Source organism: Centrocercus urophasianus, unplaced genomic scaffold (assembly GCF_019232065.1).
Source record: "Centrocercus urophasianus isolate 14NV4802_14NV808 unplaced genomic scaffold, USGS_Curo_1.0 seq_10, whole genome shotgun sequence".
NCBI classification, from domain to species: domain Eukaryota; kingdom Metazoa; phylum Chordata; class Aves; order Galliformes; family Phasianidae; genus Centrocercus; species Centrocercus urophasianus.
In genome coordinates, this window is record NW_024884142.1 from 794,441 (window position 1) to 818,734 (window position 24,294).

At 44.7% G+C, this 24,294-nt stretch overlaps 4 protein-coding genes across 13 annotated transcripts in view; 3 read left to right on the forward strand and 1 right to left on the reverse strand.

Moving 5' to 3' along the window:
- ITSN2 (intersectin 2) overlaps positions 1 to 1,790 on the forward strand; it is a 68,527-nt gene extending 66,737 nt beyond the window's left edge. For all 5 annotated transcript variants that reach the window (XM_042827655.1, XM_042827663.1, XM_042827673.1 and 2 more), the window contains one exon: positions 323 to 1,790. In XM_042827655.1, the coding sequence (XP_042683589.1) occupies positions 323 to 480 (158 nt within the window). In that variant the 3' untranslated portion in view covers positions 481 to 1,790. The remainder of the gene's footprint in view (positions 1 to 322) is intronic.
- Positions 1,320 to 10,446, reverse strand: FAM228B (family with sequence similarity 228 member B). Its single transcript, XM_042827710.1, is given in 9 exon segments — positions 1,320 to 2,242; positions 2,702 to 2,831; positions 2,920 to 3,007; positions 3,392 to 3,469; positions 5,355 to 5,552; positions 6,097 to 6,171; positions 6,704 to 6,823; positions 10,287 to 10,320; positions 10,322 to 10,446. Coding segments are annotated over 9 exon segments (891 nt in total). The 3' UTR covers positions 1,320 to 2,199.
- A 37-nt stretch (positions 10,447 to 10,483) lies between these two features.
- On the forward strand, positions 10,484 to 20,477 carry TP53I3 (tumor protein p53 inducible protein 3). Of its 6 annotated transcripts, XM_042828554.1 has the most exons (8): positions 10,896 to 11,017; positions 11,379 to 11,516; positions 12,237 to 12,342; positions 16,920 to 17,062; positions 17,649 to 17,916; positions 18,449 to 18,661; positions 19,328 to 19,524; positions 20,108 to 20,477. In XM_042828554.1, the coding sequence occupies exons 1-8, from the start codon at positions 10,901 to 10,903 to the stop codon at positions 20,297 to 20,299; spliced, it is 1,374 nt and encodes a 457-aa protein (XP_042684488.1). In that variant the 5' UTR covers positions 10,896 to 10,900; the 3' UTR covers positions 20,300 to 20,477. The 6 variants fall into 6 exon arrangements, with proteins under 6 accessions (XP_042684481.1, XP_042684474.1, XP_042684465.1 ...); XM_042828520.1 differs by lacking the exons at positions 10,896 to 11,017; positions 11,379 to 11,516; positions 12,237 to 12,342 and adding exons at positions 15,312 to 15,770; positions 16,535 to 16,685; XM_042828510.1 differs by lacking the exons at positions 10,896 to 11,017; positions 11,379 to 11,516; positions 12,237 to 12,342 and adding an exon at positions 15,313 to 15,770.
- Positions 20,478 to 21,048: 571 nt separating this feature from the next.
- Positions 21,049 to 24,205, forward strand: SF3B6 (splicing factor 3b subunit 6). The gene is made up of 4 exons (XM_042829235.1): positions 21,049 to 21,203; positions 21,354 to 21,472; positions 23,478 to 23,616; positions 24,093 to 24,205. Exons 1-4 carry the CDS (start codon positions 21,174 to 21,176, stop codon positions 24,180 to 24,182), a joined length of 378 nt encoding a protein of 125 aa, XP_042685169.1. The 5' UTR covers positions 21,049 to 21,173; the 3' UTR covers positions 24,183 to 24,205.
- Positions 24,206 to 24,294: the final 89 nt, after the last annotated feature.

The following is a 24,294-nucleotide window of genomic DNA, read 5'->3' on the forward strand; positions in this document are numbered from 1 at the left end:
GACTGTCACTTGTCATAAATTTTAGATGTCGCAGACAGAACATTTCAAGTGTGATAGTACAGAATCATTAATGCTGGAAGTAACAACTGAATAAGCAAAAGTAGTGCCTGAAATCAAAGTCTGTGTGGTAAGGAAACTGCGTGATGCTGAAAAACTGCTGCGCAGCCCTGAGCTCCCCTGTCTGACAGGGAACAGCTTCCCCTTCAGGTCCGCACGGTGCTTCCCTGCGCAGCACGTAGCACTGCTGATTAACGTCACGCTTTCAGATTTGCTGAGCTTCATGTCTGCTTAATGACATCTCATGCTTGTTTTTGTACAACAGATTTTTTGGGTCGCACTGAAATTCCGGTAGCAAAAATCCGAACAGAGCAGGAGAGCAAAGGCCCCACAACCAAGCACTTACTGCTGCATGAAGTGCCGACCGGCGAGGTCTGGGTCCGTTTTGACCTGCAGCTCTTTGACCAGAAAACACTCCTCTGAGAGCACTTCTTTAATTGATGAAGGACAAATGAAACTGACAGATTGAACTTTGGGATAAGATTCCTTGCCCTAAGCTCCTCATTAAGCAATATACCTGCTGCTTTCCCGTTCCCTCAGTCACTGGTTGCATTTAGTTCCTTGCTGCGTTCGAAGCTGTCGTTCATCTATGCAAACACAGATGTTACTGTGTGTACAGTACTATAGCTCAGTGCCTTCTTATTACATTGGAATATGTTGGGTTTGGATGCCAATGTTTTCATTTTCAGGGCCATAAAAAGTATTAGGTAGAAACGTGGCATCAAAACATATGTGTATTTTACCACATAGTCTAATGAGCAGACTGAGGAATGGTTTAGTATCGCACTAGAATCATTCTGTTTGAAATCTGAAAAGTGATATCCACTGGAATCCTCCTGTCTCAGGATGATAGTTTTAAAGATTAAATGCTGAAGAAGCCTTAGCACTGGAGAGTTCTCCAATCTCTTGTATATTCTTTAAGAATCAAGTGTAGTTCTTCACTTGACATAGTTCTGCACTGAAATCAGTAACTGCAACTTGATTTTTCTTTTTGCTTCAGTTGGATGAATCGTTCTCTGCTGAGACAATGTCATTGTAAAAAAAGAACTAGAAACAATGTTTTAAATACTGTGACTCACAATAATGTGGAAAAATACTTTCCAGCTTTTGGTTTTCCTAAATCTAAGTTATTTGTGTACAGTTCCTTGGTTTTGCAGACCTCCATGTGAATCTTGAAGCTTTGACATTGCCAACATTGTATATAGAGAGTAAAATATAAGTTTATTAATGTAATTTGTCTACAGATGTCTATTGATGCATAGTGACTTTTAAAAAGTATATTTTATTGTACAAGAGAATGTGAATTAATGAGAAAAACTTACTTATGGAATTAAATTCAAAAGAAGTTTGTTAAAAGTTTAAGATGTTTGCTGAGAGGAAGCGCTAGCACAGCATTCATCTGCAAGATGAGACTGGCTGCAAGCAAAACCCTTCTTCGGGGCACCAAAAGTAGGGCTGATCTAAGGAAGATTGTTGTAAAGGGTTTGATACATGGTAACCATCGTACTGCCTCCTTCAGCTGCTTTGTTGAAAAAGCACAGCATGCAATTCGGAACAGCAGGTGCCCTTGTTTTCTGTGGGTGCCGCAATTCCTCCCGGTGTCTGACAGTTCCACACTTGACTGCCATCTGTGTACCCTCCTGTTACAGAGCTGAGTCAACCTCTGTTACTTTTAACAGTTTTCTGTGGTTCAGTATTTCTAATCCTAAATAAAACTAAATCTTGGCAACGCTTGAGAGATCACGTTTGTGCTGTGAGAGAGCGAGAGAGCTGCTGCTGTTCTCAGGTTTCGACATCAGAGCTTCTGTGCAGTTACAGCAGTGGGGAGGTGGGGACAACAGCAAAACTGTGTGCGCATCGCTAGGGCACCAGCAGCTCCATGCAGTATTGCAACACCTGAAGCTAAATGCAAACTTTGTCATTCCCCTATCCACTGCTGGAAGTAATAGCAGCAGTATTTCAAACATTTCTTTGACTGCTGGGTAACAGTACTGCAGGAGCACTACTTTAAGACAACGAGTTTATTGCAGTTTTCCAGAAGACCTGGCCCACTGTCACTTGCTTTAGCAGAAGACCTAACATGTTTTGCAGACAGTACCTTCTGATGGCTGTGCTTGCCACTGCAGTGAGCTGGAGGTGACATCATCTGCTCTCACTGTCTTTGTGGTGGTCTACAACTCTCAGCCTTCAAACAGAAATAAAAACTATTGTCAGCCAACCCAAGAGCAAGGCTGCCATCGCCCAGCACGGCTTCCTGCACTGGCTCTTTCCCACACTGAGTTACTCCAGGAAATGCTTGTCTTTGTGACCAGTTTCCCTTCTAGAACTTGCTGTTAGCCCATAATTGCTCTAACAGTTATGCTGGACAAAGGCTTGGGCCAGCAAGAGGCATAAAGCTCCAGTACATGGGCTCAGGGGAGAGAGTGGGCCGGCTTCAAGGACATCCAGCTCCCAGCTGAGCTTTGATGCTCTTGTCACTGTGGAACAGAACTTCCTTTAACTGTTGTGCACTGCACCAGCAGGCCGGGGAGCTTTCAAAAAGAGGTGAATCACTGGGAGTGTTTTATCAAATACTTTACAATGCAGCCAAACGAGAGGCTTTACCTGGTGTAACTGCTCTCTCAAGAAACACAGCAGCTCTTACCTCCTTGTTCTGTGGAGCTCACTAGCAATGTAGGCGTGTGGAACCTTCAGCCACTCGATCGCATCCATGCGCTGCCGGCCCAGGGGAAGCAGGGGCAGTTCCTGCAGCTCTCTGCTAGAGCATGGTCTTCCTGAGGGAAGGAAACAGATGCTTGCCAAGGAAGGGGGAGCTTCCCCCAGCATGAAAAGTTTCTAAAGGACACTGATGATTTATCCTACCTGTCTCACACCGTTTGACGATGCCTGTCTCAATAAACTTTTTCTGAACAGCTTTTAACAGAGGATCCTGTAAAGCTGGTATTGAAACCTGTGACAGAGACAATAATTTCAAGCGTAAGCACATAGACAAGGATTTTATGAGAGTGTCTCAAAGACCGAAGTCAGACAAATGTAAACTTCAAGAAACAGTTGGTTAGCAGGGAGAAATATCAACCTCAGTTTTTATGAGCAAAAAGATGAGGGGCAGACCTAAGTGGCCCCAGTTCGTAGAAATGCTGAGCATTGCAGCTCCTCCTTCAACACTGTCACAAACGATGAGACACAGATGGTCCCGAGGGCTCACAGCACCCAGGAAGGATTTAGAGAATTGCATTTTGTGGATCTGTGCCTGAGTCCTTCCTACCTGCCTCTCCCACCCGCTACACGAAGCTTTGGTGCATTTGATATGATCTCTACAGCACACACCACCCACCTTCCAGCAGTCTGTGCACGTCTTCAGGAACAGTGGGTCATACTCTGATGGGTCATAAGCTTCCAAAGCCACATAGCCCTGTAGGAGAAGTAGGTTATGTTGTAGTATAACAGGCAAATACCTCCAGCCATTTTAATTGAATGCAAGATATATACATTGCAAGTACTTTCATGAAGCATCAGACATCCAGAGTGAAAGGTTAATTATTACTAGGGCAGTTCAGGTAGTGAAAATTCTGTTCAAGGGAACAGGTTTTGACCGAAGAAGGAAAAGAAAAAAAGCACCTAAGCCCCACTGGCCTCATTTTTTCCTTTAAATGAAGATTTTCAGCTTTCCTGTGGGCACAGTTCACCAGGGGTCACAGCAAGGAAGGGATGCAGCTTTTGGCTCTCTGCCCTGTATAATTCTTTTTGGAGATCAGCAAATGAGAACTGGAAACATCATGCTTGGAACAGTCAGTAGGGCTGCAACGTGAGGCCAAACCAACCAAACCAAAGCCCTGGGATCTACAGTAAGTGTAAGATATCACTGTATTGAAGGCCCTGCAGTGGGCAAGTGAATCAGGCCATCGGGCCTGCTGCTCCAGACTCTCACAGAGCATCTGGGCAGCCCTACAGAACCCGAGCTGCTGCTGAAAGCAAAGACTGCTCAGGCAGGCCACATAGCAGCTTCTCACCTTCTGCAAAACTTTAAGAACTAACATGCCTTGATTTGCAAAGTTTTAGTGCCACCCGTTGGTTAATCACTGTATGTCATCCTATTACAGTAGTGGCTGAAGCCTCAGTGCTGGGTGCTGTGCCACAAACTCCAACTCAGCACGTATGGCCTTGGACAGGAAAAAAAAGAGAGAAGAGAAACTGGACGAATTTACATAGAGAGAATAGACTGATGAAAGAGAAACAAAAAAGCGAGATCTGGGGTACAAAACAAAAAGTCTACAAAGCAAGGAGAGGTGCAAGAGAAAATGGGCAAAGAGAAGGGAGGGAAGAAAAAATTGCACAGCCAGAATTTGGGATGTGAGCCAATCTGTAGAAGTGTCTTAAGTTCTGCAAAATGTGTCATATGCTGCCATAATTAATGCAAACATATGCAAATAACGATGCTGTTATTCTGGAGGGCTGCAGCCCACTGAGGCAGGGAGAAAAGGTGGGGGTTGGTCATTGATGGTGCACTTGTTTGGGGTGAAGAACACTCCAGTGCAACAGCCACTGTGTTCAAAGGTCACCCAGCAAAATCCTGACCCAACACAGGGGTTTGCAGACCCAGATGTGCACAGTACATCTCACAGATCCAAATGCCAGGATCTGGGCTGAAGGACTGATTCAGCTTTTCATCACTAAGTGCAGTTTAAATGCATGGATCTTTCACATCAGACTTTTGAAGAATAGATTGTTTGTTCTCATTTCAGCGCCACAGCTCCCACAGTGTTCTCATTTCTGGATAGGAAGCTTGTTTACAGTCTCATAAATCCACTGTGCAGTGGTTTCCACTGACAACAACAGCCTGCCCTGTATAAAATACTGTGCTATTTATGGCAGGTGATCTGATTGCCCTTATTGCTCTTGATATCCAAGTCAGAGGTGCAGAAAGTTGAGTCGTGGAATCTCTTAAAGAATTATATGAAATTCAGAGCAACAACAAGAAGCATTTCCTACAGTGACTGCTGGCCTTTGCTTTCACCTGATGGAGCTCTGTTGATGGAACTCACAAATGAAATCCACTGTTTGACCATTCTCAGAACCCAGTGTGTGCTCAGTGCAGTGAGCAAAGCAATTGCTTTTTTCTGATGGCAAATTTAAACAACTGGCTGGAATGATGTATGCCACAATCAGAGGTCCTCAGGAAGAGTAAGTTTTAAATAAGGCACATTGGAACACAAGGCTGGTCAACTAACAGCAAATAGCAGCCAAGACCCCAGTCTCATCCACAACTCTTTCCTTGGCAGAAATTTGTATCTTGATACCTTCTTTTTACAGTAGTTTAAATAGAGAGACAGTTGTTCTTCCCTCCTCTTCCGTATTTCTTCCCTCGACTGGCTATCCATTTTGTCCTCAATTTTCCACAGCAGCGGCTCTGAAACATCCTCAAGCCATTTCTTGTATAGGATCTCCTTCTTTCTCAGATTTAAGAAATCCTGGTGCCTCAAATACCTGTCCACCTCCTGTGTGACAAATGGAAAAACAAGCACACAACACGTCAGCCAAGCAATCATCTTAATGAGTCCACAGATGAAGCTATGCAGCACGGCTGACCTGATCCGACTGGGCAGCGCTGCCCTCCCTGCCAGCCCTCCCTTCTGCTGCTCCCTCTCTCCTGTTGGCTCCAAGCCCTTCTTTGCATTCCCTCCCCCCTCCCCCCCCCCCAGGTTATTGGGAAAAGGATTTTTTTTCCTCTAGCAGTGGCAGCCTGCTGGATTGGGTCAGCCCTGCTGTCCATTATTCACAGTCTCACCGCCATCCATTTCATCCACAGAAGAAAAGTTAGGTGCAAACGGGCACTCAGCCACTGAAGAGGGAAAACTGTGAAACTCACATTTAGGGCTGTCAGTTCAGTCCTGTCCTCAGGAAGTCAGAAGGATGTATTTCTGAATTTAGTTTTCCAGGAATATAGACAACTGATGTTTTATCATAATTCATCAATGGAAATAAAGACTTTTACATACAGAAAACTAACAGTAAGCAAGAGAAAAAGAGGTAATTTCTTACTCTCACAAAGTAATTTTCTCTGTCTAAGATGGACTGAACAGAAGCAATGATGTCTCTGCTCTCATCAGGAGCCACCTGGCAAAACAGCAAGAAAAGACGTGAAATAAAAACAGGGAGTTACAGCAGCTGTCAGAATTACCTTAGATCAGAATAGTTACTTGAGCTGGGATTTAAGGCATGTTACACCCTAACACAGCTGGCAGAACAGCACAGAGCTCTGTGAGCCTTACTCTGAATAGACAGATTAAACTCAATGTTTTGGAAGAACGAAAGCGTTCACGTTCATTGTGATCAACCCAGGCACCTCCTTGGATGCTCCTCACTGGGGCTGTGCCACCACTTGATCCAGGCCACTTGCTCAAGTGTGTCCAAAACAAAAAACCAAAACCAAATAAACCCCAACATTTAGGTTTCATGCAAAAACTTTCTGAATGTCACAGAACTCAACAAAGGTACCTCAAAGTGCTCAATAAAACCCACCAGGTTAATATTTTCAGTTGTTTGTTCTCCAACGACAAACATAACTCAGACCTCCAGAACTTTGCAAACAACCATCTTTTATTCCTCCCTTCATCCCTTTCATTCTATTCCACTCCTCCACTCGTACCTTTGCGCGATAGAAGTCCTTCTGTATCAGGCAGTATCTGCTAGTATTTGTCTTCCCAGAGAATCTACTGCAATCAAATGTATTTGCTGCGTTGCTCCTTGCTGGTGCTGTGGAGCACCTCTGGATAAATTAAAAAAAAAAAAAAAAAAAAAAGGAAAAAGTCTGCATGAAAAACGTCTACCTGCTTTATAAAGATCAGGCTCTCATCTAGGTTCCACAGGCAGACTACAGACTGGGATACAAGAAGTTCACCTAAGATCCTCATACCATGCTGCCTTGCAAACCTCATTCTCCCAGGGCAGGATTTACAACAAACCTTTAGCACTTTTTTCACTGTAGCAGTTCTCTGCAGTACTTCAGGAGAAAACATTTCACACACACAAAATGGAAGCACTGGAGATAGGGATATCCCAAGCTAGGGCAATGATTTTAACGGCAAGAGCACTCTTTGAATAGATTTACATACAGGTTCAATCCTACATAGCTGTAATGCAAGCGGCTCTTGTGGAACCAGACCACTGCTTACTGGGTCAGCAACCTTTTCATGCATGCATCAGACAGGCTGCAACATCACTGCAGCACTGCATTTACTGATGCTTCCACCAGCACTAACGTTTGGGGTTTCTCTGGAAGATTTGCACAGTACTTGGATTCTAGACAGCCCGACCTACAGTAAATGCACAGGAAAGGCAGAGCACATGAATCTTCCCATAATACACATATACTCCATCAGAAGAGGGGTGGCCAGCAGGGACAGGGAGGTGATTGTCCCCCTCTACTCTGCTCTTGTGAGGCCCCATCTGGAGTACTGTGTGCAGGTCTGGAGCCCTTAGTACAAGAAAGACAGGGAGCTGTTGGAGAGGGTGCAGGGAAAAGTGACAAAGATGATTGGGGGACTGGAGCACCTCCCCTATGAGGACAGGCTGAGTTGTTCAGCCTGGAGAAAAGGCAGCTGTGGGGTGACCTCATTGCAGCCTTTCAGTACCTAAAGGGAGCCTACAAACAGGAGGGGAATCGACTCTTCGAAAGTGTAGATAACAGCAGGACAAGGGGAAATGGTTTGAAGTTGAGGGAGGGAAGCTTTAGGTTGGATGTCAGGGGAAGTTCTTTACAGAGAGAGTGGTGAGGCGCTGGAACAGCTGCCCAGAGAGGTCATTCAAGGTCAGATTGGATGGGGCCCTGGACAGCCTGATCCAGTATTAAATGTGGAGGTTGGTGGCCCTGCATGTGGCACAAGGGTTGCAGATTCATGATCCCTAAGGTCCCTTCCGACCCTGGCTATTCTGTGATACACATCCCTGAGCATTCATAGGGTGGAGACAAAACCACAGGGATGTCCCTGCTCACTGGGATGCCTGATGAACTCATGTGCTGGTCAGGGAAGGCAGGTCTGTGGGTACCAGCTGCCAGTGCCAAGAAGGAAACACAGATATAGCCAAATGCCCTAGGTTCTCAGCTATACACAAGTTTCATGTTTCATTTCCACTCTTTGCATCAGAATTCACAGCTGAAGGAATGCAGAGCTGCTCACCTGGTACAGCTTATGCTGACAGAGTTCTGCTGCAGGTTGTGGACCTGTAGCCTGGGGAGCAGTCTCTGAGCTACGCGCAGTATGCATTGCAGGGGGAGGCTGCAAGAAGCATTAAAACATTCCAAACCATATGAAACTGTTCCATAAACACCAAAAAGCTAGTTGTCCTACAATGCCAGACAAACACGCAACAAAGCTCCGTAGGAATTCTAATTGCCAAACATACCAACCGTCATTTTGTATCACTGTAAGTGAAAAGCAGGGAGACAAAGTATCACGTTTAGAGGCAGATAGTCTGGCACTACCTGTCTGTTCTCATCTTCCTAATGTATGGATGGTAAATTTTGTTTTAAAGAACAAAGTGAACCACAAATTACTCCAGAATGCTTCCAGCTTTGAAAACATTTCAGAGTCACCAGGTTCTGCCTTGTGACTTTTACTTCTTTCCTTTGTGCCTTTCTCAATTACATAAAAGTTACCTTCAAGTAACCACTACGTTCCACAATAGGGATAGCTGCATTTCAGTGGTTTTAAAAGCCAGTTCTAAGAAATGAAGCTTACGCTAAAGCACCAACACTGAGATCAAGACAGGAAATACCATCTCCTCCATTATATGTGCACTAGTATGTTTCATAGAATCATAGTATCACCAAGGTTGGAAAAGACCTCTAAGATCATCCAGTCCAACCACCCACTTATCACTAACATTTTCCACTAAGATAATAAATTTCCTCTTGCTTCAGAAGTGCTGTTCAGTAGAGCAGAGCGTTCTTCCCTCTGCTAAAATACACAGCAGCTCCCCTGCATAATCAACAAATATTAAGATGTTATAATTACAAAATAAACAATAGAGTTTGGCAAAGCAGATAATGATAACAAAAAGAGACTGGATAGAAAGCTTACCCCTATCCTGGGCTCACTTACAAAACTCCAGCAGAGCTGATTTCCAAAAGAGATCCTTCCCCACTGGCAGCCAGCTCTTAAATAGGGCTAGGAGGAGTGGAGCCTGGCTCCACCCCATCCGGCAGCACAGGTGAATTGCTTTCACCTGTGCTCCTCTGGCTGACTCATTGCTTGCCTCAGGTGATCAATCAGGGGTTCAGGCCGGGACTCAGCAGTTCCCATACACTCCCCAAGCATGGTTTTGCAGAAACACTGAGAAGGCAGATGAATCATTTCTGTGGCAGAAAGTAAATTCCCTTACAGGGGAGGCTCTGTCCTCTCAAAAGCCCATTCTGACAAAAGCCTTTAGGAGAAGCTGCCCTGCAGGCTCACAGTCATGGAACGATCTAGGTTGGAACTAAACCCTCAAGATCAACTCCAGTCACAACACATTGGATATCCATGTTATAAAAACCATACATACACTTGTTAGCAATGCACTGAAATCTGCTGACTGTGTAAAGGAATGCAGAGAATTAAGAATTCAAATTACTGCCTGACACACAATTGCTTTTTATTCCTCTTGAATGTGGTAAAGTAAGATTATTTGTTTGTGTGTACAGGACTTTGGATTTACAACAAACCTTTAGCACTTTTTTCACTGTAGCAGTTCTCTGCAGTACTTCAGGAGAAAACATTTCACACACACGAAACGGAAGCACTGGAGATAGGGATATCCCAAGCTAGAGCAATGATTTTAACCGTGAGAGCACTCTTCAAATAGGTATACATACAGGTTCAATCCTACATAGTTGTAATGGAAGCGGCTCTTGTGGAACCAGACCACTGGAGGATTTGCACGTTCATGGTTTCCTCTCCTCTTTTTCCCCTCAGAAGAGAAATACTTTATACTGCTATACTAAAACTTTTACGTATTAAAACACACCGGAATGAGGACTTTCAAACCCTGTGAAGTTCTCAGAAAGGCTTTCCTCCCAAACCTATCGAAGGACCCAACGATGGCCGCTCCGAGGCAGCCCCTGACTCGGACACCTCGCCACCGCCACAGCCGAGTAGAGCCAGGGCGGCAAAAATGGCGCCGCCCCAGATCGCATCACACCACCCATTCCGTATGTCCTTCCGCCTGAGAAAATAGTCCCTCCCCACTACCTCCAGCCTCTCGGAAGAGGAGGGAACCCCCAGGGCAGCGACTCGGCTCCCTGTCCGCAGGGCGGGCACCCAGCGGTGGCCGCCCGGGCTCAAGGGGACGGGGCGGGAAGAAGAGCGGCCAGATCTCTCCGCGCCCGCCGCCAGCGCTCCGGCAGCCCATAGCAACGCGAACGCCCGGTCCGGAGTCACAGGGCAGACCTTTCCACCAATCAGAATGGGAGCGCCTTGCCGAGTGAGCCAATCGGGAGCCGAGCACGGCCCGTCTCTCGAGTGGGAGCGCTGTGGGCAGCGCAGGCGGCGCTGGGGGCGCAGTTGCCCTGGCGACGCGTCGCGGGGCTGCGGTTGCGGGCACGGGGCGGCTCCTGCGGCTATGAAAAACAGAACCGAGAAATGTTATAAAAGTTAACTTTTGGAGGGGTTTTACAGCCTTTTTGGCAAAGGGGACCGTTCGACTGCCGGTCTATTCTGCCGCTCTCTTAGGTTTGGGATTTTTGGTGTCTTACTTTGAGGGTTAGCGTTAATTGTCGAAACTCCTAAATTCCCAGAATTGGTTTGCGGCTTAAGAGAGGACGAACGTTTAAACATTTACACATCTGTTCCTTCTCACAGAACAAATGATCCAACTTCAGGCTTTGCTGAAGGAAAGCCTCATCAGAACAAAGCACGTGGAGAACGCAGCTGCGATCGGCATAAATGAAAGGGAAGTTTGCGCTTCCACCTCTGGCTTCTATGTAAGAAATGGGAGCTGCGGGGCGACGGCGGCGGGAGGAGCTCAGAGTGGCGGTGCGGGCGGGGAGCTGCGCTGTGCTTTGTGAGCACGTGTGTGTCTGTGCATCCTCTGGCATTGAGACGTGCTTTCCTAATCCCTGTGACACCACCACCAAACGGTTTTGACAAGGGTACGCACAGCTCCCATTGGGATGCTCAGGGGAACGCGTTCAGAAGACTTGCTAACAGAGCCCTAGGGGTTGAGGTAACGTAATTTTAAGTGAACTGTCAAAGAAAGTGGGTGAGTAAACCATGAGTAAAGAGCAGCTCGTCATTGTGAAGACGTACATTTTCAGTCCATAACACTGTGCTGTATGCACACAGGTGCCACCAGAGAATGCCATAAACCTCATCTATGCCTTCTACAAGAACTTGCTGCAAGTTAGAAAGGAAGGACTGTACTTCAAGCAGAAGCACTATAAGTGTGTTCGAGCAGATGAGCATTCCATCTACCTTAAAAATGTATGTTGACAGCTGTGGTAGTCCTGAGAAGTTTGGAAGCCTCCTACTTCCTTCTTTTACTGTCTGGTTGCCTTAGGATGAATGTTTTCATGTGTTTCTTTCCTTCTTTCTCTTGGTATTGCTTTCCCAGCAGGTTGGGGAAACTTATTCACACTGCTGTGCAATAATACATTAAAGGTGCAGAGCAGGGCAGTTCTCTTCTCACTGGTGACAGGATGAGGGGAAATGGCCTCAAGTTGTGCCAGGGTCAGTTTAGGTTGGATATCAGGACACACTTCTTTACAGAAAGGGCTGTTAAGCACTGCAATAGGCTGCCCAGGGAGGTGGTTGAGTCACATCCCTGGATGTGTTTGAAGTCCATTTGGATGTGGTGCTCAGGGACGTGATGGAGCGGAGGGTTGTTGGAGTTGGGTAGTATGGTTGGGTTGTGGCTGGACTCGATGATCTTTAAGGTCTTATCCAACCTGAGTGATTCTATGATTCTATCATTCTGTGATTAGTCATAAGCAACAATGGGCAATGCAGTAAGGGTTCTGAGTGACTTTAATAAGCAGCAGTCTTCAAAACATGCACAGCTACTGCTCTGTCTACATCCTTTCTTAGGATTTGAGAGTATTCGTCTTTTCCTCAAGTATACTGGCAAAGGGAATGTGAGTAACCTAAATTGTAAGGCAATATGTATGTATATGCATCTAACTTTGTCCCACTTGTATTATCTAGGCAGATGGAGGCCTCATAGCAGTGAAGACAAAAGCTTTCATCCTGATTGCTACGTACAGAGTGGGCATGTATCCCAGTGTGTGTGTGGAAGCTGTGGAGAAACTCGGTAAGACAAACACATGTACCTGTGTGCCTGCATGTCAGTGGTTCACTGACTGGCTCTGCTCTTGAAACAACTTCAAAAATGTATCTGACATACTATCAAAATTTGAAAATCTTGGCAGCCTGAATACAGCCATGAGTTACTGCTCTCCAGACATCCCACCATGATCCAAAGCTTCCATGGGTATCAACAGGTTGCAGAACTGTCTCTTGCATTGGCCTTTGTGGCACGAGTTTTTTGTTTGTTACCCTTAAACACAGTGGAACCCAACAGTCACGTTTCCTTGACCTCATACAACTAATGCTGAGCCCGTGTCTTAACACACATCATATGAGCATCATCTTCGATACTCTGATTCACATTCCATTTCTTCAAAAACCCATGAGCTTCCCCAGGTGTTTCAAACTTTCCTTCTATGCCTACATGAATCTGAAAACATCATTAAGCTGCTTCCTCTCAAGTGTTGTTTCACAGTTACAAAGCACCTCTTCTCTCACAGAAGTGCCCATTTCCTTCCTTCTTCTGCCAAAGTTCCCTTTGTGGGACTCCTCTTAAGTTCCTCTCTCTGAGGTTTGGTGTTTCAAAGACTTAGGGTTAAAATCTCACGCTTTGTTCCCCGTTTGAGAATAAAGCAAAACGTAGCCCTCTGCAGACAAGCTGTGCTCATCTCAGATGTAGTTTTCTCAGTGCGTGGAGGTGCTGGCAAGGATTATGCCAGGGAGACAAATAACAGATACACATCCTATTGCTGTAGTGTGCGGCTGACTATTGGGGATAAAATCATTTTATCACATCATCCAGATGGATTGAATGCCAAAGAGCAGATTCCAGAGTAGCCCTGGTTTTCACCATGGAAAGAGATATTTCTATACCTATGAGTATGCCCATTTTACTGTGTAGGAATGAAATTCCAGATCTAGTGTGCTCAGCGTTGTTCCTTGTCTAGGTGCCTACATGTAAGTGGAATTAATCTGTGTTCTGGGGCCTAAGCTGTTTAGTCTGAAATGAGCTGTAAGACTGACAGCAATAAATTCTTCAAACTTCCACTACATGTTTCCAGAGCCAGATTTCCTGCAGTTTTGACAATGTGAGTTTATTTTTTCCCTTCAGGATGATTTCTTTGTGAAAACAAAGTGGCATTAGCTTTTACTTGCATCTTATTTTTGCAAATGATTTAGGTATGAAGTGATGAGTGTTTATTTTGTGGAACAGATAATACCATACGAATATAGGCATTAGGATTTTGGCTGTGCAATTAGGAAGACTGCTGTCCTTTCAATTAAAGCCTGAGGTGGACTTGAACTTGAAAAAAGCATCTCGATTACAGCAGTTTTGTGTGTGATTTTCATCATTGTTGATTTTTTTTTAAATAAATTTATTTCTTTGTGTTTTTATAGCGGATTACTTAAGAGAGAAGGGTAGCTGAATCAGCAGAAAACTCGGACTCCGTCAAGTTCAGAAGGACTGTTCACCAGCAAAACAATACAGAACTCTGACATATTATCCAATTCCAGCAAGCACCTGCTGTTTTATTGCATTCCAGTGCAGAGTGAAGGCTCTTTCCTTCTGTTTTTCTTTCAAGAACTCCTGACAGTTCACAGCTCCCAAGAGGAGTACCCTCTGCATGTATCATCCAAGTTTCTGAATAGAATTTAGAGTGATGCCCACGGGATTTGGTTTAAGATGCTTTCCTTAGGCTTTTATATGTTGTCTTTTAGTTTGTTCTCAGATAACAAGGTGATGAATTTTCCTGTGCAAAATAACTCATAGCGTTTCTCTATGGCACCACTGACCTAGGAGGCTGAGGAAATTGCCGCATTAACAGATTTTCAGATTGCTCTGTACACCTTTGAATATTAAAACACATTTTTCACATGTCTGTTTGCACTGTCACTGACTGCTATAGAAATACTTTAATCTACAGTGGATTGTGAAGTTCTGTGAAGACTCAGGAGGAGGGACAACATTGCTACCAGGCTAGAACCATTGAATTGAAGAATCGTTCAGGTGGGAAAGGACGCTAAGATCATCTAGTCCAACTGCAACCTGTCCCACCATGTCCCTCAATGCCACATCTCCACAGTTCCTGAACTGTACAGAAGACAACTGAGGCTCTGCCTTACCACCAGGTGAAGAACAGGCTCAAGAAAACCAGGTCCCATGATCTTCTCATCTGCAGAAGCAAATAATCTATAGCTCTTGGAGTCATGTGAAAATAAACACATGTAGGTAGTGATAGGACAAGGGGGAATGGTTTTAAACTGAGATGGGGGGGTTAGGTTGGATCATAGGAGGAAGTTTTTCCCCCAGAGGGTGGTGAGGCACTGGAACAGGTTGTCCAAGGAGGCTGTGGATGCCCCATCCCTGCAGGCATTCAAGGCCAGGCTGGATGTGGCTCTGGGCAGCCTGGGCTGCTGGTGACCTGCACACAGCAGGGGGTTGGAAGTGGATGAGCACTGTGGTCCTTTTCAACCCAGGCCATTCTATGATTCTATGATTCAAAGAATTTTTTGCTATATTTGTTTCTAAATTTTTTTACTTTCAAAGTGTCCAAATCCCAAAATATTAAAATCAGTACAAAAAGAAACTCACAAAAGAACCCCACACACAGACAGACATATGAAAATGGATACCGTATCTAAATACTCTGAAATGGCAGTTTTATTTCCTGACAACTCCCACGTAATCAGGAGCTGGCAGGTGGGATGTGGATAAAGGCATAACCTGAGGCACCTCCCACTGTGGGAAATGGCAAAGCTCACCAAAGGGGTGAGATAAAGTGGCTGAACCAGCAGGGAGAAATGCAGTGGGTGGATGGACACGAGCCAGCGAGCTCTGAGTGCTGCAGTCTCATAGGAAGCAGCGACAGATCTAATTAGCATTAAGGGCGGTCACAGCTCATGCACCTTTAACACAGTGTGAGTAAATCCAGTCTGTGTTATTCAGAGTTCAGAAATCCAAAGCGCGTTTAAATGCTTCGCTCAGGAAGCTCCGAACGCACACAACCAGCCAATCAATGAAGGGCAGCCGGGTAAAGGCACCAAACCAAACCTCCCTGCACGCTGGGGGTGTGCGTGAAATCTCAAGGTCGATGTCAAAGGGAAAAGCAGATTTCTGCCTCGATCCATGGAACAAAGCGTGTCTATGAGAAGAAATAGCAGTGAGATGTGCTGATTTCTGACTGAGTTCAGGTCTTTCCCTCCATGTAAAACACGACCTCTTCTGAACGCACCCCTTGTCTTGCTGGGGAACAGCTGACTGCAAAGGCAGAGCCTGGGAGGAGGGAAGCAGACCTGACTGCTCCCACTGACAGTTCCCATTGCGCAACTTCTCTTCCTTGGAGGAAAAGGTGGCTCACAAGACACGGCCGGGAACCACGCACCCTCAAACTGCTGCTTCAGGCCACCGCTGGCACATCTGATCTTTTGAAGGTACTGTGCTTGGAAACTTGCTTCTCCACTTGTAAGCATTTGAAAGCAACGTGGGTATTCATATCATTGCTAACACTTTTTAAAACCTATATACATGCATATTTTGGTGTTGCTTCCAGCAACACAGCGTTCATAAAAATGGGTTTGGTGGACTTTCAGAAGAGGGATTGAAAACTTCTTTACCATCTGATTTTTAATTGTTTGTAGTGGAACAGGGTTAGAGGGGAGAAATGTGTATAGGGTGCTATCCAGTGGGCTTCCCACTACATTTCTGTGCTGACAAGACGAATGTTGACAGACTGGATTGACTGGTTTAGCTGAGAGAAAAAAAACCAAAAAACCAGCCAGTCTCAGAACAAGAAGCCTTAAAGTTACACTTTATGCCAATAATTAGTAGCAGTTTTCAACTCACCATAAAGCAGCCACAGAGCACCACCCTGTGGGGAATTACATTCCTGGGCTTTGAGGTGTTTTTATCGTTCCACATTTCCAGCCTTACAACAAATGTTTAAGTACGCACTTAAACATTTTGTGCAGATCATGTAAAGCAATTGACTTTGCAGAGGGCATGCAGCTCTATCACGCAGCTCTGCTTACCCGAAGAGGTCAACCTTGCAGTGCATCCTGCACACACATTTGTGCAGCAAATCTGTATTGCATTTATATGCTGCAAAGTACAGGAAATAACAGAGATTTTCCCATTCTTTCCTCTTGTGCTTCCACTCAGTACCCAGAAGGATGATTACTCCAGTTTGATTTTCCAGGTGGAAACAGGCTTGACATCTCAGCCCATCTCAACACTGCTGGTGGCAAAACCAGAAGCTTTGAAGAGTTACCTGAAAGGTTCTGCAATAGTGGGACCCTTTACAGGAGTGACTCCAGCACCCAGCAGTCAGGAATCACCTGCTAAGGGAGGCAAGGAAGGTTTTCAAAGCATCTCTTACCCTTCAGTCATGCTAACTCACCGTTTCTCAGGCAGCTCTTTCGCCTTCAAACTGCTTCACAGTCTGTGTTGTCCATCTGCACTTCAGCCCGTGTCTCTGCCTTCCAGAGGTGTAGTTTAGCTGTACTAATCGCAGAGATCGCAGAGATGTTCCACCTATGCAGTATGCCTGCATTCATGCTGACTTTGACATGATTGGTTTTTAGGGAAGATGCTGGCAGCCCACTTTGATTGCCCAGGAGGCCCAGAAAATCTCTACGTGAAAGAAGTGATGAAACCACATCCAAGAGAAGGAGAAGTTCTTGTGAAAGTCTCTGCCAGTGCTCTGAATAGGGCTGATTTACTCCAGGTACGTGTATGTTAAGTGGGTTTATGCACCTGAAAACACCAACTTTTCAAGTCTCCATTTGTAGTCCTGACAAATCAGAAGAGTTAAGAGAGATTGGCCTTGGTGAGCGTGTGGATGGGAGTCTTCTAAGGAAATGCTCATAGGGCTGAAAGAAGAGGTGTTGACTGAGTAGGTGAATGCTTTTATTTTGGTCCCTGCAATACATGGAGACATGGAAAAGCAGCTGTCTTTCAAAAAAAGATGTAAAATGAGAGCTCCAGTCTTTCTGGATGCTTAGACCATTCCCTAATTTGAGCAGAAAACGATGATCAGGAACTGAAAGCCATTCCCAGTATGGATTGGTGTGGAGGTAGGGAGCTTGCAGCAAATGATACTTGCACAGTTTTAAGAATCAAATATACTTACTAGGGAAAAGGGAGTGTTGCCAAAGGATGGAAGGTCCTTAAATTACTGAAACCTTTGCACAGTCCAAAATCAGGATAAAATAAAAAGGCGTGCAGATAGGAGGTATGCAAATAAAATACCACAGGTTGTTACACTGATGTATGGCTTTTCCTTCCCTACCCTCTCTTTTGTTTTGTTTTAGAGGAGAGGGAAGTACCCTCCCCCCAAGGGAGCAAGTGATATTTTAGGCTTAGAAGCAGCTGGGAGTGTGGCTGGGCTCGGACCTGGCTGCACTGGGCGGTGGAAGATTGGCGATGCAGTGATGGCTCTGCTCTCTGGAGGCGGCCAGGCTGAATATGTTACAGTACCTGAAGGCCATCTGATGCCAGTTCCCAAAGACATTACATTTGTTCAGGCTGCAGCCATTCCTGAGGCTTGGTTAACAGCTTTTCAGCTGCTGCATTTTGTAGGTGAGCTGTACTTGCGACTCTATCCTGTCAAAACAGTTCACCTTCATTTCTGCTGTTAAATCCTCTGATTGTTGCCTCCATCTGAATGCTGTCTGCCTTCAAACTGTTTTCTCTGTCACACCATTCACATCTTACCTATCTGGTCAGAATAAGGTATGAACTCACATTCTGAAATCCTGACCACATCTGTCCAGTCACAACATCCTCTGCTGACTTCAGGAGAACCAATCCTTAATGTTACCCAAAACTTGAGGAATTTCTCCACTGCTCAATATTCACATTCAGTGAGTTTTCTGTTGGCAGCAGTTCACTGAAGTCAGTAGAATGGAGTCCTGTTAGTACACCAGGAGTTGTGTTCATTCTGGATTTGTTGCTTTAATAAAGGACATGAAGTTGTAAATAGGACTCGGTGAATAAGGGTATCTCTTTAAGATTTCACTATTTTTATCTGTTCCGTTTTTGCCACTTTGATCATGTTTTACTTCCCAGATAATCCCCAAAGGGTAATCGTTTCCTTTACATCCTCCTTCAGGTAAAATACAGAAAGGGGAAACAGTGTTGATCCACGCTGGAGCTAGCGGGGTTGGTATGGCAGCCATTCAGCTGGTGAGACTGGAAAATGCTATTCCCATCGTGACAGCAGGAACTCAGGAGAAACTGGAAGCAACAACAAACGCTGGAGCAGCTGCAGGGTTCAACTACAAGAATGAAGACTTTAGCGAAAAGGTCTTGGCCTTCACTCAAGGTAAGAACCTGTGAGTGAAAGACACAGTTAAGAAAAAGTGTGTATCTTCTAAACCATATGCACATACGCTCAATTTCAACTGCGAGTTTCCACCATCTTTTCAAAAAGAAGCATGCAAATCTTCCATGCTCCCTTTGGTGCTATAGAGGTTGGGAATCCAGTGGTATTAAATCTGCTTTACTATTCCTGAGTTACTACAGGTAGCATAACATCCTGTTCAGGCCAAGAATGTATCTTTCCTTAGTTTATCTGGGCTGTTTTGCACATGGGTCCCTTTGGCTTTATGTTCATTGGCAGTATAAAAATGGTGCCAACATTATTGTCGCTCCTACAGTGAAATGTAGGAGCAAATCCTTGCACTTGTTTGAATATGTGCACAAAACTTTGTTCTCTTACAGTTAGGAAAAATTAGGGTTTTTAAAAGCATTTGAGACACTTTCTGACACGTGTGTGTATCTGTAATGATTTGGTTTTGTGCCTCATGCTAGGATTCTTTACAAATCTTTGTGCCAGTTCATTTCCCAGGATTTAAGTAATACCTGCAAGAATAATTCTGTACTTAAAGAGAATAATGTTTTACTTTTGCTTGCTTGAGATTATTCTGCCTTTAATACAGCTCAATGGTATTGCTGTTTCTTTTTTTTTTTCTTTCTGTTTCTACTTGAGGTTCTGGAGTAGATATTATTTTAGATTGTGTTGGTGGCTCTTACTGGGAAAAGAATGTCAGCTGCTTGAGAACTGATGGCCGGTGGGTTATTTATGGACTATTGAGTGGAGGTGAAGTTCATGGAGATTTGCTTGCAAGGCTGCTTTCCAAAAGAGGGAGCATCCACACAAGTCTATTAAGATCACGAGACAAGGAGGCAAGTAATGACTATCAACACTATATAGTTTAATCTTAAATTTGTGACAGTTTTGAAAGTTTTCTTTTGATATCAGCTCTAAAGCAGAAAAAAAAGAGTACCAGGTTGAATTGTTAGTACAGACTTTAGAAAACACTGCAAAATTACGTTAGTTTCCTTTTTCTACCTCTATGAAGTGCATCCTTCCAGTAACCAGTACACCAGAGGAATGCATTGGGAATACTCAGGACTTTTTAACATTCTTAATGACTACCATAATTCTAAAAGATTTGTATCATAGATAATCAGATGACTTGATCAAGTCTGGGGGAGAGAAAGAGAAGAACCTCCATCAGGTCATCTGCAGCCACACTCCTCAAAGCAGAGACCAAGTTAATTTCAAGTCCAGAAATTACCAAAAGAAAATCACTTTATGTGGGAAATTCAGTTATGACTATAAAAGGCACTTCAGGATACATGTTGCCCATGAGTCAACCTGAGAAATGTCTGAGAATTGTATACATTTTGTATGCTGTCTTCAGAGACTGTTCAGTGAATGTGAATGACTAGAAAATGATTTCAAAAATGCTTTATTTTTCTGCAGTATAAGGAGCAGCTGGTGAAAGCCTTCATAGAAAATGTGCTGCCCTATTTCTCTGAAGGAGCCTCTCCGCATCTCCAGCCACTTGTTGACAGCGTTTACCCTCTGCATGAGATTGTGGAAGCACACAGGAAAATGGAAGAAAACAAGAACATTGGCAAAATTGTTATTGAAATGCCACTGAAATCACCCTAAAGAAAGGCCCTCTGCTGTAGTTGCTTTACGGGTAGGAGCACTATGGATGCCTTAAAAGCTGAGTTTCTGCTATTTCTGCTTCCAAACTGGAAATGATTTATTGTGGAAGACGCAAAAAAATGAGGGCCAAAGCAAAGCCTTACAGGATATGTGAATAAAAAAAGCAATTCACACTGCAGATACAGCGTATGACATCTTTACACAGGAAAACAGATAACAGCAGGACAAGGGGAAATGGTTTTAAGTTGAAGGAGGGAAGATTTAGGCTGGATGTCCGGGGGAAGTTCTTTCCTATGAGAGTGGTGAGGTGCTGGAACAGCTGCCCAGAGGGGCTGTGGATGCCCTGTCCATCCCTGGAGGTGTTCAAGGCCAAGTTGGATGGGGCCCTGGGCAGCCTGGGCTGCTATGAAATGTGGAGGTTGGTGGCCCTGACTGTGATGGGGGGGTTGGAGATTCATGATCCTTGTGGTCCCTCCTACCAACCCTGGCCATTCTGTGATTCTGTGAAAACCACCACACGTTTATCTCCACTCAAACTTTTGGGTTCATTTGTTTTCCCACAGCTTTCCAAGCCGCACAATTCCTACACCTCAGCAGGCCCCAGCCAAGCCCCACCTGAACAAAATGGCTGCCAGCACCGCTTCCCACAGCCCACGGGAGGCGGGAAGGGAGGCAGGGCGGTGGGCGGGGCTAGAGGCACGCAATTACGCGAGGTAGCGCGGCAGCACTTCCGGTGAGCGCGCGCGGTGCAACCTGGGATAGCATCCGGGTCTTCCGGTAAGGAGAGCGGCGGCGTCGGAGGACCGCTGCTGGAGGACCGCTGCCTGCTGCCGTTTCTCTCCCAGGCCCGAGGCCCCTCCGTTATCCCAGCGCCATGGCGATGCAAGCGGCCAAACGAGCCAACGTGAGTGCTCTTACCGGGTTCTAGCTTGGTAAAACCACGTAAATTCTATAGCTGATGGGCAGTAGGCCTGAGATGTAGTAGGTAGGCTGTAGCATTCAAGGTTTGAAGTGAGTTATGTGTGTAACACAACGTCTGTTGTTTCTGCTTTAGATTCGGCTGCCACCGGAGGTCAATCGGATCCTATACATCAGGAACTTGCCTTATAAAATCACCGCGGAGGAGATGTATGATATTTTTGGGAAATACGGACCTATTCGGCAAATCAGGGTGTAAGTAATTTCAGTTTTCTTTGAGGAGGACTTAACTTATCCCAAGGCTTTGGGATGGCTGTCGTGTCAGTATGCCTATTACAGGGGGAACAACTGGTTTTAATAGCTGAAAAAGCTGAGTGTGCTTTAGCAGCATCCCTGTGTGCTAAAGGAGCATGTGATTGTGTTTCTCTTGTGTGTCAGTTTGTTGGTAAGCAGAACGGTGCTGGTAGGAATGTTGGAGTGGCTTAAGCCTGGTCTGAATGTAGGTAAGTGGGGAAAAATAAGGACTTAAACCTTAAATGAACTAACCTTTTATTTTAAGTAAAGGTAAAAATATGAAAAGCAAGGTTTGAGGGCAATCACTTCTGCTCAATGAGTATTAGATAAAGAACTAATGATGAAACAGGTATGGTACCACTGATGGGTGCAGAAAATACTGCACACCTTGCTGTGCAGCTCAGCTGAGGCTGTACTTGTCTGTGCCAAATCCTAGCCTCTTCCCTTTAGTTCTTTCAAATATTGATGACCTGAGCTCTGATGTTCCTTGTTGTCTTGAGTGTCGTGCCATGGATCTAACTGTAATTTCATCTGGTTAATGCCATGTTCTAAGTTTCAGGCAGAAAGAGTTGACTGAGGACTTAGGATTAGCTGTTGAGAACTGCAGTAAGATTGGCTGGAGTATTGGCATTCATACAAGATGATCTTTTTTTTTTTCAAGTTGAGAGAAATATTTTGGAAGGGAGGAGCAATAAGATTTGGTGCTCATCTTTTAATACTTGAAAAGAAGTTAAATGTAGGGTAGATACAATATGGTTTTCTTCACACTGCCCTTATCCAGATGTTGGCAAAATAACTTGTGGCATCTCTGAATTCACAGGTTGGTGACTGGCTGACAGCTGAATGTGTCCTTGCTGTTTTTGTTGCTCTGTTTCCCTGTGCTCTTAGATTGGGGTGGGTAATGAACCCGTAATGTTCATCACTTCAATTCTGTGGGGCATAGATATGATAACAGCTAAAAAGATCAAACTCCACCCCAGATCCAAGTGCTTGTTTTGGCCAGTGCTGTAGTGAAAAAAAGCGATGGCTCAGTGCAAAGAACAAAGTGAGTTTTCTGTGTAGAGTTACTCCCAGTAAACATGAACAGAGGGGAGTAGTGGGGTGTGCTCCTGCATGCTGTGTTGAAACGTGCAGCTGGTGGGGTCTTATTAATACAGAGAAGAACAACAAAAGGGACTGGGCAAGGGTTAAAAGAACGAGAGAGAACATAATCCTATTGCTTGGCTAAATAGCTGGGATTTTCACTCATTGACATACGCTGACAGAAGAGAATTAATTGAAGAAGAGTAGGTTAGACACGCCACATTTGGATGCAGTGCTCCAGCTGAGGCCTCACAGCACAGAGCAGAGGGGCAGGATCACCTCCCACGCCATGCTGGCCACGCTGCTTTTGGTGCAGCCCAGGGTGCAGTTGGCTTTCTGGATTGTGAGGGCACAGTGCTGGCTCATGGCCAGCTGCCATCCACCTGTACCCCCAGGTCTTTTTCAGCAGGGCTGCGCTCAATCCTTTCTTCCCCAGCATTGGTCTGAGCTCCCTTTGTGAAACTCCCTTTGTAATTCTTCTCCTTCTCTGTGCAATTTTATCCTTTTTGTTTGCATACGCACCATGACATGGACGTGTGTCATGTTGTTTATTGGAGTTTATTTATAAGTCAGCTCCTAAGAAAGGGTTGTTGTGATTCCTAAGTTGGCTTTTAGCTGAGATCTCGTGGCTGTGTAAGCTCTGTAATAAGCTCTGTGTAAGCTCAGAGCTGGTTAGAGTGATGTGCCCAGACGTGTCTCCTGCTCCTCAGGCAAAGGAAATTGAATTGATGATCTGATGAGTGATGGTCGTGCAGCTGAAGCAGCATGCATCAGTGTAGTTGTGTTGTGCTGAGAACAGTATTCTGTCTCAGTGCTGAATATTAATTAATAGAGTCTTGTGCATCGAGTTTGATATTAATGCTTGTTAACATTTGCTCTGCAGTGGAAACACTCCAGAAACAAGAGGAACAGCCTATGTGGTTTATGAAGACATCTTTGATGCCAAAAATGCTTGTGATCATCTGTCAGGATTCAATGTGTGCAACAGATACCTTGTCGTTTTGTACTACAATGCAAACAGGGTAAGTGCTCTCGGTTTTCTTATTGTTACCTTTGAAGATGTTCAGCATAAAAAAAAAATATCAGTTTGAGAAAATGGTTGGATGCTTTTAAGAAATAATTCCAAATTGATAGAGAGAATTGGAATTGGATTGGATAAACGGCTAGGATTTCATCTTCAGTGTGATTCATGTGCATAAATCACAGCCTTTGGACTAGGGATGTGGAAGTTGTGTTTCTGGTGAGAAGAGGTAGAAGGGGCCAAACTGTGACAGAGGGCTTTGAGATTTGCTTAACAGGAAAAAGTCTGTAAATCCTTGATGTTCTGCCTGATGAGGCCCAGAGTCTGGTGGAGTTCTCTGAGGTTGAGAATTAAGCAGTGCTGTTTGCATGTGATGTCGATGTCATTCACAATGAGAAGTTAGTTGCAGTTTATTGGAAATAACATACCTTAAGATGCAGTTTTTCTTCTCATGCGTATTATTTCCCTTAATTACAGGCATTCCAAAAGATGGACACAAAGAAGAAAGAGGAACAGCTTAAGCTGCTCAAAGAAAAATATGGAATAAATACAGACCCACCAAAATAAACTGATGTGTTTTAAAAACTGTTCTCCAGATCTGCCGCTGTGTTTTGAATCTAAGCAAGGATTCCCACTGAAGTATAACTTACTGTTTTTAGCAGGCTGTAATTTGAATCTT

What these genes read in the sequence shown, in the direction of transcription:
- SF3B6 (XM_042829235.1), top strand. Translation starts at nt 21,174, where the DNA reads ATGGCGATGCAAGCGGCCAAACGAGCCAAC. An exon ending in AAGCGGCCAAACGAGCCAAC is followed by an intron (nt 21,204 to 21,353) that starts GTGAGTGCTCTT and finishes TTTCTGCTTTAG; the next exon opens with ATTCGGCTGCCACCGGAGGT. An exon ending in CCTATTCGGCAAATCAGGGT is followed by an intron (nt 21,473 to 23,477) that starts GTAAGTAATTTC and finishes TTTGCTCTGCAG; the next exon opens with TGGAAACACTCCAGAAACAA.
- TP53I3 (XM_042828554.1), top strand. Translation starts at nt 10,901, where the DNA reads ATGATCCAACTTCAGGCTTTGCTGAAGGAAAGCCTCATCAGAACAAAG. An exon ending in CTTCCACCTCTGGCTTCTAT is followed by an intron (nt 11,018 to 11,378) that starts GTAAGAAATGGG and finishes GTATGCACACAG; the next exon opens with GTGCCACCAGAGAATGCCAT. An exon ending in ATAGGGCTGATTTACTCCAG is followed by an intron (nt 17,063 to 17,648) that starts GTACGTGTATGT and finishes GTTTTGTTTTAG; the next exon opens with AGGAGAGGGAAGTACCCTCC.